This window comes from Mytilus californianus, unplaced genomic scaffold (assembly GCF_021869535.1).
Source record: "Mytilus californianus isolate M0D057914Y unplaced genomic scaffold, xbMytCali1.0.p SCAF_4, whole genome shotgun sequence".
In the NCBI taxonomy this organism is placed as follows: Eukaryota; Metazoa; Mollusca; class Bivalvia; order Mytilida; family Mytilidae; genus Mytilus; species Mytilus californianus.
The window spans coordinates 114196180-114213042 of NW_026262690.1; the positions used below are offsets into that span (position 1 = coordinate 114196180).

At 31.8% G+C, this 16863-nt stretch overlaps 1 protein-coding gene across 2 annotated transcripts in view; it reads left to right on the forward strand.

The window, feature by feature from the left end:
- Nucleotides 1-16863, forward strand: part of LOC127699103 (uncharacterized) — a 79496-nt gene that overhangs the window by 44781 nt on the left and 17852 nt on the right. For both annotated transcript variants that reach the window (XM_052202839.1, XM_052202840.1), the window contains exons 4-5: nucleotides 1009-1275; nucleotides 3909-4430. In XM_052202839.1, the coding sequence (XP_052058799.1) occupies nucleotides 1009-1275; nucleotides 3909-4430 (789 nt within the window). The remainder of the gene's footprint in view (nucleotides 1-1008; nucleotides 1276-3908; nucleotides 4431-16863) is intronic.

A 16863-nucleotide genomic window follows, 5' to 3' on the forward strand; every position in this document is an offset into this window, starting at 1 on the left:
TAATATTGATGGACATATAATTGTTTCATAAAGGTCAACACTTAGATTAATTTATATGTGGGCATTTGAAAATATGGACAATATTGAGCGTTCATTAAAGGAAACGTTTAGCTTTTAATTATATGGACACGTTTGGGGGAAAGGACACGTTTGTGCGTTCATAAAAACGACACGTTTCAGCGCCCTTTTGTAACTATACATGTTTTGAACTCAGCGACGTCATAAAGACACGTTTGGGGGAATAGGACACGTTTTAGGGACAGACATATATATATATATATATGGAACTTTGCAAGATTTTTCTTCTTTTTGTCTATGAGAAGGTTTTGTATGAACTCGGCTTCATATATAGATTCTACTGCTGTATCGAGTGTAATACGATATTTATCCACTCGTGACAGTTATATATATATATATATATCTCAGGAGATGATTACCCAGTCGACCCACCCAGTTTCACTACTTTTCTGATTAGGAGTATATTCGATTTCCTCAGGTTTCGTTTGTTTCCATGAATTGGCTCTTTCTAACCGCTGTGCGCGATTTGAAAATTAGTAAATTTTTGTCGCTTTTACATAACTGATTATTGATATACCGATGAACCTATTTCGTGACTTGTTATAAAGGATCTAATTTTGTACAAGTTCAAAAAAATGAATAACGGCACACATGCTTATTGCCTAGTATTTAGCGTATAACTTTTTCAGAGCTTCTCCGCTTTTAATTTTCTTGGACTGAATAAAACATTATATTAAGTCCCAGCTTTTTTCAAACAATCATTTGATTACTAGTTATAATTTCATTGCTCGAACATTTGGTATTTTGGATTAATTTTTTTTATAAAATTAGGTTTTATTCAATTTATGTAAATACACTTGTCTTAGAAAAAACACTAGTTTAATGCACAATATGAAAGATTACTTGTACTTATATATATATATAATTACAAAATATTGAATATGAAAGACAGTAAAATGAGAGTTGTAAATAAACATTTTATTTTAAAAGATTCAAAAATACCAGATGAAATCAATCGATTGGACAAGAAATCAATTGAAAGATACTGTCAGCTGTTAAAAGGGAAAATGGACAAACGACAACATTTCCGTTTGGTTGTGGTTGGTCCAAAAGGGTCAGGAAAGACATCTTTGGTGAGACGAATTCTCCAACAACCGTTAGATAAACCTTCGAAAGTGAGGAGTACAAATGGAATTGATATACATATTTTGAAAAGTAAAATACAGACAAAAAGTGGAAAATGGATTTTCATGGAAGGTACTGTATTATTCAAAATTACCAGTTTCTATAAAACACGCACATACTTTTCAAATTATAAGTTAAGTTATTCAGATAGGCTTTAGTGGTATCAAATCAACATTTTCAGATGAATAATTTGAAACATACAAGATTGTGTTGAAATGAAATTAAACGTTGAATTGTAAAATAAAAGTTTTGACCTATCAAAAACATACAAAAAAGACATTGAAAATCTCAAAATCAAAGAAAAAAGGACAAAAGCATTACAAAAAAAAGTAACAGAACATGAAATAGTGCACAAATCAGTTCTAAGATTGCCTAACTCACGCTATGCAAAAATCTAAGATAGAACTGAGTGCTCCGGAAGTCAGCAGTTTCCTATTCCATTAGAGACATCCACTTCTACCGTTTATAAACGTTAATGTAAGTGAGTAAGCATCATATGTGCGAGTCTTTTTGTCTCATTCGAAGACATCACCAACACTATAAACTACCACTACATCTAAATTTACTTATACTTAATTTTTCCGGATCGGAAATTTGTGAGATGAAAATAAAAAATCTAGTAAAAAACGAAAGTATAATTTGCATTTCAATTCAATGATATCAACAATTTTATGTTTGCATTTGCTTAATTAACAAGTATGATGAGTTAAAGGGGCACTAGCTACGAGATATGAAAAAATAAAATTATGATTTCGTTTGGTTCAATCATTAATGAAAGTGAAATAATGAAATAATCATTCGTTTTTAGCAGCCAATTCTGTTCAATTTTGTCAAAATAAGCAAACAAATATCGCTGATGAAATATTCACTTGCAAGTGAATAATTCGACCTCTTTAACGCGTATTCGTGTGACCTTCAATTCAACCCATTAGCTAGAGATTGTTTACGCATGCATAAGTCGTGTTCAGCAATTAAAAGGAAAATAATGTCAGCATTGAAAGTGAAACAAAGGTGAACATCTTCGTTGACTAATTCGATCCATAAAAAATCATTCTTATGTAGGTAAAAGCGTTAATTAACTTAATTTTTTAACCTATAACATGAACTCCAACAGACCTATAAAAACCCAATCACACGAGGGTTGCAATCTATTTATATTTATGTTTATGTTTATATCGGATTGTGTGACCGTCGGTAGTATTTGGATGACAACTTGATAGTTAATAAGGTAGCGTCTGCACTAAAAAAACACACAAAATTCTGAAATATATTATCGAGTACATGCGTGTAACTGTTTATTTCAGACTTATTGTAATTTAGATATACGTTTTAGTATGTTATAAATCAAATATGAGAATTTGACTCAAATCGATGAACATGAATTTGACAGCTAGTGCCCTTTTAACCGAATTAAACAAATATATTTGTCAGAGTTTACAATCAATTTTAAACGTTCTTTACAGTGGTTTGTCTCGATATCCTCAGCAGTAAATTAATGTTTCATCCATTTGCAATCTGAAAGCATGTAAAGGGAGAAATATTCAATTCCGGAAAATATGACTGACTGTAAATGCAATCAAATTAAACGTTGATAATGATAAAGACGGATGTGATCAAGAATACATACATGTAGTTTTATGAAATTTTACAATAAAAAATTATAAAAAAAATACCGAACTCAAAGGTAAATTCAAAAAGGGGAAGTCCATCAAAACTGACAAAATCAAACGTTGTCAACCAACGGAACGAATGGAATAGTAACTGGCATTTACCTGATTTGGTACAGACATTTTACGAAAAAAATTGTGGGTTCGTTATCAAAGGTACCAGGATTATAATTTAATACGCCAGACGCGCGTTTCGTCTACATAAAACTCATCAGTGACACTCAGATCAAAATAGTTATAAAGCCAAACAAGTACAAAGTTGAAGAGGTTAACTTGGTTATAATGCAAGGTTTATTTAGAATTTAAAAATCACAATTCATTAAGCGTTAATTGTGTCGGCATGACAAGGAAGGAAAAAATACCATTTTTTATGAAACTTAATAAGATATAAGGTTTATCTTTTTCACTTTTTAGTGACATTCTACATGTGCTAATAAATTAAATAGAATTAGTAAAGAAGATTGAGAATAACGTGTTAAAGATATTTATTTTTTTTTTCAACATTGTCTTATTGATAAGGAAATTGTTTAAAATACAATTATTATAAAATAGTAATTTAGTACATATACTTGTATATTGTTAAAAACTGTATGTTGATCTCTGGATCTGACTTACGTGTTTGCGTTATCTGTTTGCTATTACGTCTACGTATACAAATCATCCTTTTTTTTTGTATTCATATCCGCGTTTACTATGTGCAGTCTTATTAAGCTTCATCGTTCTGATTAATGGTATTGCTATATTTAACATTTGTTATCTTACAATAGAAAATATATATTGTTGTTCAGTCAAACTGTGTTGGTAAATTGATAAATTGGTTTGAATGATAGATTTTTTTTATAAAGACAGTGTTCACAATACTAGTTCTTATTTGATCCGCTAACTGGTGTGAATCGACCGCAACGTATAAGTTTTGTGTTCAAAATTAAATGCCTTATATGATTTAAGATGTCTTCTTCAATATAAGACCTCTTTCATCCACAAATTATACTAAGATACGTTATCTTTAATAGTTGTTTTGTGTTTATCTTTTGTTAGGTGTGACGAATAGACAGGTAGCAAATATGAGACTGAAGAGATGTTTAGTGGAGAAGAATCAAAATCAGGAAACAGTTGAAAAAAATGACGTGTTAAGTGATAAGGACGAAGAAAGTAAAATGTCCATAGCATGGTCTACAACGTTAGAAAGTAGAAACGTTTCTCCTATATCATCTTCAGACAAATCCGATATTTTAAATAGAAAAGACTTTTACCCCAATTCTAGACTTAATAACGAAGAAGGTAAAATATCGGATGCATTGCCTACCATCTTAGAAAGTGAAGATGAATCAGAAGACCTTTTTTACAGTAGAGTCCAACAATCTATATCTGAAATAGATCTTGAAGATGTTTTAAATGTAGAGCTAGATGAGAATGAATTTGCAACAATTGATCTCTGGGATTTTGCAGGGGATAGACAATTCTATAACACGCATCACACTTTTCTTTCAAAAGAAGCTTTGTATATAGTAACAGTAGACATGACGAAGGACGTAGAATCGATTTTAGGAATTGACGGAGGTAAGAAAGTCAAGGCTATTTACTTTAGAGTTTGAGAAATCGTGAAACTGAAATCTTCCATTAGCATGATTAAAAAACCAAATTCCTTTACCATTAACGTTTATGCGCAATGTGGTTATAACATGCTAACAAAATTTTCATTAAGGTTTAATTTCCAACATCACGTCTGTGTTATTGTGCTATGGTAGTTTTTGTATTCTTATCTTTCGTTTTCCTTATGGACTTTGTCTATATGCAATTTTTTTTTTATTGTTTTGGTTTTTTTTATATGGATATTAAGATTATAACACAATATTGACTGCTGTACCCCTATTTTTGAAAGTTTTACCAATAATTTGTTTTGTTCACACATCGTTGTCAATATAATAGAGTTTTATGCAACAGTCATACAAGTGAGAGGTTTAGCTAGCTGTAAAACCAAGTTTAATCCACCATCTTCTACATAAGAAAATGTCTGTTCCAGGTCAGGAATATGACAGTTGTTATCCATTCGTTTGATGTGTTTGAGCTTTTGAATTTGCCATTAGCTTATGGACTTTAGAATTTTCTTCGGATTTTGGTATTTGTGTTATTTTGTTTTTACCTGCAGACAATGAAATGAAGGGACACTGGTTAGGTATTCATCAATCTAATGGAATTAATAATGCTAGGAAGTGAACAACAGGAAATCACACACAGATGAATACAATCCCGTTATGTGGTATAATGGTATTTTTTGTAGTATACTTATAATGTTACCAATACCTCATTCGGCATTACAAATTCAAAAGGTTTTCCTATAGTTTAAGTGGATCGAATGGATCAAAACTGTTTGGTATGCTTTCATATACCACTCTATTATTCACGAAAGAGGAGAATTTGGAAAATCACAGATCCGTTCTTTTGATCTATTGGTTAAGCATAAAAAAGAACGATGCCAAGCTCCCTTCTTTATAATTGATAATTAGACTTAACACAAATCTCGACTCATCATCTTTCTTACTTCTGTTCTGTCTACAGTAAACACTGACCTTACGAAATAGTGTAACACATGTAATAAGATACATTCAACCAGCGTTAAAAACCAAATGTGGTTTTTCAAAAGTTCTAAAGATCTACCAACTTATCTGTTAGCTCAATGTTTTAAAATTTCAGAAATATTAAGACTTTTTCAACGCTTTACACTCATCAAACAAAGCCTTTTCTACAAAATTGGAAAACATAGATACAATTCCTTGTTTAAGGTCATATCTTGACCCTTTCTTCAATATATAAATAGTTTGATAACTTCAAACAACAAGAGTGCACACACTATAATGTCTCGCCTTCTTTACTAACCATTTATATTGTGTTGATAGTCCTAAATATAAAGCTTTACTACAACTATCACATTAACTTAACATGATCCAAGAAATTGAGGTCAAGGTCATATAAACCGAGGGAGAAATACATCTACACCTTACAATCATTCAATACACCAAATAAAGTTGACCTATTACTTATAGTTTCTAAGAAACAGACTTAACTAAGAAAAACTAAACATTGACCAATGAACCGTACAAATGAGGTCAAGGTCGAATAAAACCTGCGATACTGACATGTCATCATAAAAATATTTCCATACACCAAATATAGTAGACCTATTGCATATAGTATTAGAATAAATAACCAAAACTCAAAAACATAACTTTGACCACTGAACCATGAAAATGAGATCAAGGTCAGATGACAGCTGCCAGTTCGTCATGTACACCTGATCATTATTCCATACACCAAATATAGTAGACCTAATGCATACAGTATAAGAAAATCAGACCAAAACACAAAAACTTAACTATAACCACTGAACCATGAAAAAGAGGCCAAGGTCAGACACCTGCCAGTTAGACATGTACTCCTTACAATCCTTCCATACACTGAATTTTCTAGACCTATTGCTTATAGTACTTGACCACCAAAACTTAACCTTGAAATGAGGTCGAGGTCAAGTGAAAACTGTATGACGGGCATGAGGACTTGGAAGGTACGCACATACCAAATATAGTTAACCTATTACTCATAATAAGAGAGAAATTAACATAACAAAAAATCTTTACTTTTTTTCAAGTAGTCACTGAACCATGAAAATGAGGTCAAGAACAAAGAATATGTGACAGACGGAAACTTCGTAACATAAGGCAGCTATATACAAAGTATGAAGCATACAGGTCTTCCACCTTTTAAAATATAAAGCTTTTAAGAAGTTTGCTAACGCCGCCGTAACCGCCGCCACCGCCGGATCACTATCCATAGGTCGAGCTTTCTGCGATAAAAGTCGTAGGCTCAACAAAAATCTGAGACAAACATGACGATTTCAGCTTCAAATTGTCACCTTCTTCCTTGACAGCAATAACATATCATTTGCCCCATCGGCGTATATATATCAGATTAATAGGTTATACTCGTCCATGTTCACACTATACGGACTTTATAAAGAGGGATGCTCTCCTTACACAAACAGTGCTCTATCTAAATCAAGTGTTCACGTCACCATCATGAATTGTTTGACCCTTACGATATATGCGTGTTTCATCTCACAAGCGACCTTTTTATCGCGGTCTGAGGTGTTTAGATCAGAGCAAGCATCTGATCTGTAAATGAATAAAGGATATCCTTTATATTAATTACATGAAATTGTGCTATTCATATTCTTTAATGAATAAATGATATCAGTGAAAAAAAATAATATAATCACCAATTGAGCAATAATTTGTGATATCCCTAAATGATTTTGCAAATGTCCTAAGTAGATATATGAAGATGTGGTATGAGTGCCAATGAGGCAACTCTCCATCTAAGTCACAATTTGTAAAAGTAATCCATTAGAGGAAAAAGTACGGTCTTCAACACGGAGCCTTGGCCTACTCGAACAACAAGCTATAAAGGGCCCCAAAAATGACTAGTGTAAAACCGTTCAAACTGGAAAACCAACAGTCTAATATATATAAAAAACGAGAAACGCTTATGAAACAACAAACGACAACTACTGAACATCAGATTCCTGACTTAGGACATTTGCAAACAAATGCCGTTGGTTTAAACGTTTTAATAGGTACAATCATCACCATCGTCTGAAACAACACATCACAAATTAACATAGAAAGACACACTATAAAATATCAATTGAAATGGCATAACTCAATCAAAAGACATATTAACACTAGTAAACATACACTGAACGAATAAATGTGATCTATGATACAATGTAAATACAAAATCAATAAAATAAGGGGTGAATAAATAAAGACACTAGTAGTATATCGCTGTGAGATGCATGTTAAAAGTACCATTTATTCATTTGTGATCTCTTGTAATGATTAATGGATATCATCGGATAAATTAAGGAGATCTTCAACTTATTCTAAGATATCCATAAAAATCTGCTTTTAAGACATTCGTCATTTGATTTAATAACGATTTTTCTTCAAAGAGGAAAGAGTTTCTTTAGAATATTTTAATATATCTTTTAATTGGTACAAGACTCCCTTTAATGATCTGGGAATATCGTACATGCTTCATTTATATGAAATTATTGAATTCACATATCTAGCATGTATCATAGATTTGTGATATGTGAACAGCGGTAAAAACTATTTCCTAAACTTGAATGACATATGCTGGTCTCGAGCTACACTGCGGAAACATGCATTGTCGAAAAAGTATATGATGCAGTAAAATTGGTACCATTTATTTTATTAAGCAGAATAATCAATTATGTGGAAAGAACACGACTTTGATTTATATTTTTCACGGTCAAGTGGTTGGCATTATCGCTATACCAACATGGCTGACATGACAAAAAAAGAAAACATGAGAAAAACGCAATTTTTGTCTTTTAACTTGAAAACCACTATGGATTTGGAACATCTGATACAATGTGATAGGGATATTGGGATCTACCTACTTTTTTTTTTACATCAAAACTGTTAAACGACTTTTGATAGGAATGACTGCCCTTATATGACGAATTTTACCAATATTTTTTTTAATTTTGCTTTTTACCTTGAACAGTATAGCAGAAAAAGAACAAAAATTTAAAAATCAATAATGATCAGCATGACAGGATCTACAAATATTTAAAAAGTAAAATCACAAAAATACTTATCTTCGAGGAATATTAAAAAGGAAAGTCCCTAATCAAACAATAAAAATAACCGAAATCGTCAGTCGATCCCTGTTTGTAGTTATAGTCCTAAATGACCATTGTTAGGATTTTCGAGGAAGAACCACTGAAATCGACACTTTTTATACGACCGCAAAAATTAAAAAAGTTTTGGTCGTATATTGGTATCACGTTCGTTGTCGTCGTCGTCGTCAGCGTCGTCCGAAGACAGATGGTTTCCGGATAATAGCTTTAGTATAAGTAAATAGAAATCAATAAAATTTGAACATAAGGTTTTTAACCACTTAAGGAATGTTGGGATTGATTTTGGGGGTTATGGTCCTAACAGTTTAGGAATTATGGGCCAAAAAGAGGCTCAAAACGGAATATTTGTAGTTTCCAGACAATAACTTGTGTTTAAGTGTATGGATCTCTCTGAAAAAAATTGAAAACAACACGTTTAATAATTTCAGGCGTCCGAAGCGCTTTTCTGGATTTACCTTTATCAGGAACGCTCAAAGCCAAACATTTGAAATCCGAGGGATGTATAAGTACCGAAACAGTTGAAGAGCTATATGACAAAAATACCTAAAACAAATAGCCAAATTCATCTAAGGTCAACTTTGCCTGAGTGAGTTAAAACCTTAGTTTCTTTATAATTTCAAAATTTAACAACGGACAATTTTAGAAAGGTTTGTTATAAATCATGTCAGTACCGAAGTACTGACTACTGAGCTGATGATACCCTCGGGGACTGATAGTCCACCAGCAGAGGTATCGACCCAGTGATGTAAAAAATTGAAAACAACACGTTTAATAATTTCATGCGTCCGAAGCGCTTTTCTGGATATACCTTCATCTGAAATTATACCACAAGTTTCCATACCACAAAGGTATGTTGAGGATTGGCTTTGGGGGGGGGGGGTTATGGCTCAAACAGTTTAGGAATTAGGGGCAAAAAAGGAGAAAAACAAGGATTTCCTGGTGAATGGACAATTAAGACAATTTTAAAGCAGTGTAAGGGAAGTAATCCAAATGTAATCCAAACATAATATGGTGGATTACCTTCCTTACACTGCTTTAAAATTATGTATAAAGAAATATTGTATTTTCTTGAGGTGATTAGCTGTCAATTCACTTTAAGAAGTTACTATTAAATTTATGCTGATAAAGGAATATCAATTTTCTATTATAAGACTTTTATGATGTATTTAAATGGGTAATTATGGTTGCATCTCCAATAGAAATTTTAATTGAAATTAGCACCATATCTTGACGGAAATAATTTATTTTTGGAAAAAGGGTGGGGGAGGTGAAAAAAAAACATTTGGAGGGGGGGGGGGGAGGGGTGTAAAAAAGTAAAATCACAAAAATACTGAACTCCGAGGAAAATTCAGAAAGGAAAGTCCCCAATCAAATGGCAAAATCAAAAAAACAAACACATCAAACGAATGGATAACAACAGTCTTGCTCTTTCTAGAATAAATGCGATTCATTCAGAATTTAACCAGATTTTAGAAGGAAACATCGGTGATTGATTTGGTGATGTACGGCGGACGGGTGGGCAGGTGGTCGGACGTCTGCCAAACAGTGTCCGTTCATTAACATGAAAACGCTTGGACGAATTGTTTTCAAATTTCGAAAATATGTTGTTCCCTGTGACTAAATGGGGTTCAAGTTCAATTTTCACGATTTTAGCTTTTCTCGTTATTAAGTTATTCCCCTTTCCAATAGTACTTATGTGATTGAATTATTTCTCTTTGACTGGAAATGGTAAATTATACATATAAAGTTTGACTACACTTACAGATAAGTTTTATAGATTTTTAAAAGACATTGACAATGTATTAATGATAAAAGACATTTTGGATTTGTTTTTCTTTGGTAAATTGTGTGAAGAATTTTGTTGAAGGTTTGTTTGTTATTCTGTATAAACTTATTTTCTGAATGCTATATATTTATATATTTATTTTTTTATGAAATGAACTCTTTTAAGAACTAAGCTGATATTGTCTATTTATAATATATATTTAGATTTCTGATTTTGGTTTAATTTCATCAAAAATTGAACTCTCGGGGTTCTTTAATATGCTGATTCTTACAATGTTTTAGTAGTTATATTGATTATAATTTCAAAAAAAAAAGATATATATTTCATCATATCTAATTCAAGAAGTGATTAAATCATATCTAATTTTAGAGAACTATGTGTTCATCATTATTCAGTTTGAGTTATTTCCAATTTCAAGATAAATTAAATATATATAGTGTTCTTTCGAAAGTTTTATCTAAACTTGTATTCAAATATTGATTAGATGTTTTGGGCCCAGTTTTCAAGTTGGTACAAATCAGTGTCCAAAATTAAACTTTGTTTGATTCAACAAAAAGTGAATTTATGGGGTTCTTTGAAATGTTGAATCTAACCATGTATTAAGAGATTTTGAATTGAGGGCTCCATTATCAAAGTGGTCAACATTTAGGTCCAAATGGTCCGAAATTAAACTTTTATTTGGTTTCATCAAAAATTGAATTCTTGGGGTTATTTGATATGCTGATTCTAACAATGTACTCGGAACATAATATGTAAATGTTCAATTTCAAATTGTTCAGTTGTTTGACCACATTCATTTTGTGTCACAAACCTATTCTGTGTCAAATATTCAATCACAATTCAAATTCAGAGGTGTTTTAAGCTTAAATGTATTATCCATGCTTGCTCAAATGTTCAGGTTTCGAGCTTTGCAGGAAATCTGGTTTGCTGTCATTCTGACAGCCTCTTGTTGTTTGCTGCCTTGATCTTTCTGTTACATTGTACCATGTTTGCGTTTTTTGCCTATTATCTTGAAATTTATACTAGATATATATAAGAATTAAAGGGAACAAAAGATCAGGAAGACAAGATCTACAAATAAGTCGTCATAACTAAAGTTGTCAGTTGATAAGGAGTTAAATGATAATGTTTACTATTTTTTGCGTTTTTATACGACTGCAAAAATCTGCTGCTGTATAATGGTATGGGTATGTCATCGTAGGCGTCGTCATCATCGTCGTCGTCGTCTGAACACATTTGTCTTTTGAGACAATAACTTGAGTATAAGTAAATCGATCTATTTGAATTCGCATCACAATGTTCACATTAAATTACTAAAACATACGTATCAAACATTTATTACTCAAATGAAATGTACATAAACAAATGAACAGTCCATTTAACACTTCAAAAGAAAAGATTAAAGATTGAGCAACTAAAGCCCAACCAAAAATTTTCTAGGAGTGAACTATGGTGCACTTGATAATACCTTTATCGTCCAGCATGCGAGTCATACATAAATTCTGACATGTGACACATTTGCTTTAACATGATCAATGTTAAAGTCACCGGTACACGATTATGTCCATTTCTCAGATACTGTAAGCTGTAGGTCAACTATATATTTGGTGTAAGCGAAATGATTTCTGTCTGGCAAGGTTCATCTGGTCTAATTTTTCATGATTCAATTTCATTTGTCAATATTACGTATAACTTGTTAATGTCTGATTAGTCTAGATATTATAAGCAATAATGTCAACTGTATTTAATGTATTCATGTGTATCTTGCTTTGTTTGTCATTTAATGTCATTTTCATGGATCATTGATATTGTTAAGTTAATGTGACACTTGTACAAAAACTTTATCCTTTAGACTATCAACATAAAATAATTCTTGTAAAGTAAAATCAAGGCGAGACATTTAAGCGTGTGCATTCTTGATGCATTGGAGACATTTTTGGTTGAAGTTTACGAGACTGACTCGTATTGTTTAGTATTAAATAATTTGAACAACAACAAAAAATATATAATGGTAGTATGAACACATTTTCAATACCAAACAGAAGACACACTTATATATATTTTAATTGAGAGAAGGTATCCTAGATAATCAATTTCATTTGGAATATGTTCAGTTACTAGCTGTTAAATCCAGGTGATATATGACTTAAAGGGACCTAAAAAAATTGTCAATTTGGAAATTTAACCATTTGTGCTTTTGAACAATAAACATGTGCTGAGGGTTTACTTGGATTGATTTATTGATTGGTGTTTAACGCCACTTTCAACAATATTGTGCTATTTCGTGGCAGTCAGTTTTTGATTAAGGGAGGACGCTGGAGAGTACCACCGACCTTCGGTAGGAAAACTAACAATCCTAGTCAGTTAAACTTCGGATCGAGTGAACCTGCTCTGTGCAGGATTCAAACGAACTCACAACCTCAGTGTTGACAGGCTAGTGATACGGTAATTCAACTACTTGGACCACTCGGCCACCGAGCTCCGGGTTTACTTAGCGGTTCATATCCTAAACTTGATAATACTGAGTCAAGATTTATGTTACAAAAAGATCTTGAAATGTGTGCCCGTTCTTTAAAATAACTTTGAAATTATTTAATACCATAACAAATTAATATGGTATAAAAAGAAAGCTTTATATCAATAGGAGAAACATGTGTGTAAACTACTTTGCAATTTAAGTGGTCTCAAAAAGTTCATGACCAAAAATAGTTATGTCCCCGTATTTATCGATATGAACGGCTGCATACATAACCCATATTTTTAATTGTATAATAAAAACAAGGAGATGATGTATGATTGCCAACTATCAATCTCAGGACAAGGATACTCGGTAACCGTGATGACTTTATGAAAGACATAGACAAAGTCGATCAAGTACAGGTGATAGATCTGTTAAATTAAGTTTACAAAACGATATTCTGACATTGTGCTTTCAACCTGTCTAGTATTCCTTTTTTTTATTGCTGTTGGAGCCATTCAGAGCTTATTGTATTTTGTCGACTACCAAACAATGACGAGCCTTCGAACTGTAATGCATATCGCTGTATGATAGTTTTGTATTTGCCTCTTATGTGAATTTTGCTGTCTTCATCATTAACTTGCTCCTTTTCCATTTTTCACACGCAACAACAATGAAAAAAAATCATAGTGCATAGGAAGCTATACAAGTCTATTTGATAACTATATATATATATATATAGCTAGTGAAACTAAAAGTAAGAAAATAAACAACGTCCTGATCTACGTCAAAATATTGAATAACATCATTAATGATACGACAAACAACGTCAATTAACATATAAAAAGCCCTGACATGAAATAGGTAAATAAAGAATGTAGCCATACATGTTTCATCGAAAAAAATCTTCAATGTCTAAACGGGTTAAAATGTAAGATGAACTACAGCAATGGAGTTTTAAAAGAAAATATTTTATCCAAAACAATTTTTTAATATTTGTGATAGCATACAGTACAAGAGAACTTTTTAATTTATAGGTCTTGAATATGACTAAAATTTTCAGTACTTAAAATGACTAAAATTTTCAGTACTTAAAATGACTGAAATTTTCAGTACAGTAAAATGACTAAAATGTTCAGTACTGAAAATGACTGAAATTTACAGTACTGAAACATGACTAAAATTTTCAGTACTGAAAAATTACTCATATTTTAGTACTGAAAAATGATTGAAATGTTCAGTAATGAAAATAACTTGTCATCATTACTGAAAACATGCATATTACTAAAAGTACTTGAACGATAGGGCTAAGAAATGTACTGATTGGTGATATCTTTTATCAGCACTGTATGTTTAGTGGCATTACAAGTACATGAAAACTCTTTGTAATTCCTGGTAGTGTACAAAATCAACACCAAAATGATTTCAGTTTTGAATTATATTCTAGTTTACCATGTTGAGGAGTGTCCATTGTCGGAGATGCACATTGACCTACGAGTGCGAAACTGGCTATTTAGGGCCTTTAGTTTTTGTTTTGTTTATTACATTTTTTTTTGGGGGGTGGCATTGCGTTAAACGTTAAAGCGCAGTCATATATAATACAAGAAAAAATGTGGACCCAGACGGGCCACTTACATTCTGTCTTATATCCGCAATACATCAATTTTCAAGCTGATAAATCATAAATTTTCTTTTCTTTCAAATTTATCTCAACGAATACGCCATTTTTTTCACGGAATACTCCTCCAAATAACAAAGGACAGTTTTATTTGCATCAACCTCTAGTTTTAGCATTTTTTTCGATACGATTTTGCGATTGTGAATATTTGCATTAGGTGTTTACGATACCGACTTGAAAATGTATTTTGACAGACAAGTGTTTTTCAACTAATTAGCTCCAACTAATATATTGTTATGCCTATAAAATACATTTAACAATTTTTATACTTTTAAAAGGGCCAAATTTCTAAATTGGAACGAAACACTCATTGAATTCTATAGTTATATCCTGAAAGGCAGACTATATAAAAACTTCTACCCACATATAAGATACCGTTTTTTGCCTGTCCATTTCATAAGTATAAATATGTCGATAGTAAGAAGACTTCGCTATAATTATAAGTTCGCGTCTTTGAACGGTGTTTCACTTCACTTATTGAAATGCACGTATATGGATAGGACAATTACTTTGCCTAAAATTAGTTCTGATATTATGTCAATGAAAATCACTTAAATTAATGAGTAAAAAATACACTAAAACTTAAAGAGGTATTAACTGTTAAAATAATAATCGCAGATTTGACAAAAATTCTTATATTTTATTCATAACATACTAAAACGTAAATCCATATTACAAAAATTCAAAAGAAACAATTAACAATGAATAGACTAAGTATAATGTATCAGAATTTTATGCGTATTTAAGACTAGATGCCATCTAATTAACGGTCGAGAATATATCCAAAGACTGCCAATATTCATTCGACCCGATATAAACATAAATAGAATGAGAATAAAAAGTACCTAATTGTAATTACGATTTTCCAAGTCTGTTTTAATCCATGTTTTATTTTGACCATAATGAACCAAACTGAAGGCACATAGCAAAATATAAAAATAAGAAGATCTAGCAAAGCCTCTGCTGTCATATCTTTAAACACACACGCCCGCGGATATCTACAAATATTCCCGTTACGTCATTTCTGGAATCATCTTTCACCGGAAAAGATCGTCAATTTCGCATGCCTTTATGACATCATTTACCAGATAGAATGCGCGACTATATCACTTCACTATTAACGTTTCAAGCACTTTCAGAATCGTATTTCTGCAGGGAAGTCTAGCAATAATTTATGTTTCGTAAGTACGTTATCCTGATTACCGTACGACTGAAGAGAGGGTGATCAACTCATTAGATTAGTTTCCAAAATATTTTTTGCAGTATAAGATAAAACTTTTTCACCCGTTCGCTCAACATGTGTTGAAATAAGTGATGCCTACATTTTAGTCAAGTGGTGATGGAAATCACATGACAGATTCAACTAAATACCGTATGCCTGAACTGGACTCATACATTCTTTAGATTATCTTCTAATCATATTCTTAGGTCAACAGTGAACGTGATAGCTTACTAGTTTTCAGTCCCCCTTTTCTGCAACATTACTTTATCTGGTTACTAGAACTAGGTGTGATTTACAATATATAGGGCAAACTGGACTTGATTTTCGAAGGAGCAACACAACATCTATACCGCCTTCGAAAACCTAAATATATTCAAATTTCAAATAATGGACTAACATTAAGGAAAACTCTATCACAATATTAAATTTATCAAATTCCAACAACTCGAAACCATCCACAAGCAACTAGGACAATCACATTTACAATTTAAAGATTCCCATAAAATTTGCGAATTGTCTTTGATTAAACAAATGCAGACAGAAACCTCCCCTCGGTTTTAATGACGATATAATGGGACAAGGAAACATTACTTAAACTTCCATTATTTATGTTATAATTATTGTTGAAAAAAGACAATGTAATAATAAGTTTCAGGGTAAACGTTTCAATCGAACTCAACGAATTAAACATCGAATAAATAATACACTAAACGATCACTAACCTTGTTTTGAAAACATTGGTAGATAAAGGCAACAATAGTTTACTGCTGTTCAATAGGCGTCAGTCATAATGCAAACTTGGTCAACAACCAATATTAGTAAATTTTATGGAGCCTATTTTCGTAATTTTGAAAATATCAAAATAAACCAATGAAATTTGAATTTTTAAACAATCATCTCATTTAGAGCAAAATATAACAAAACATTTGACTGTATATTCATGAATGCCTAGGAAAACAGTATCACCATGTTTTTGTGTAAACAACAAATCAATGCAAGGGGAACAACCAAAGTGTTTCTTTGACATTTTTTTATACTCAGACGAGTAACTCAATGTTCACTGACTACTTTTATTCTGAATAGTCTGTTTTATCGATTATCTGACAAAGAACGAAATCATTTTC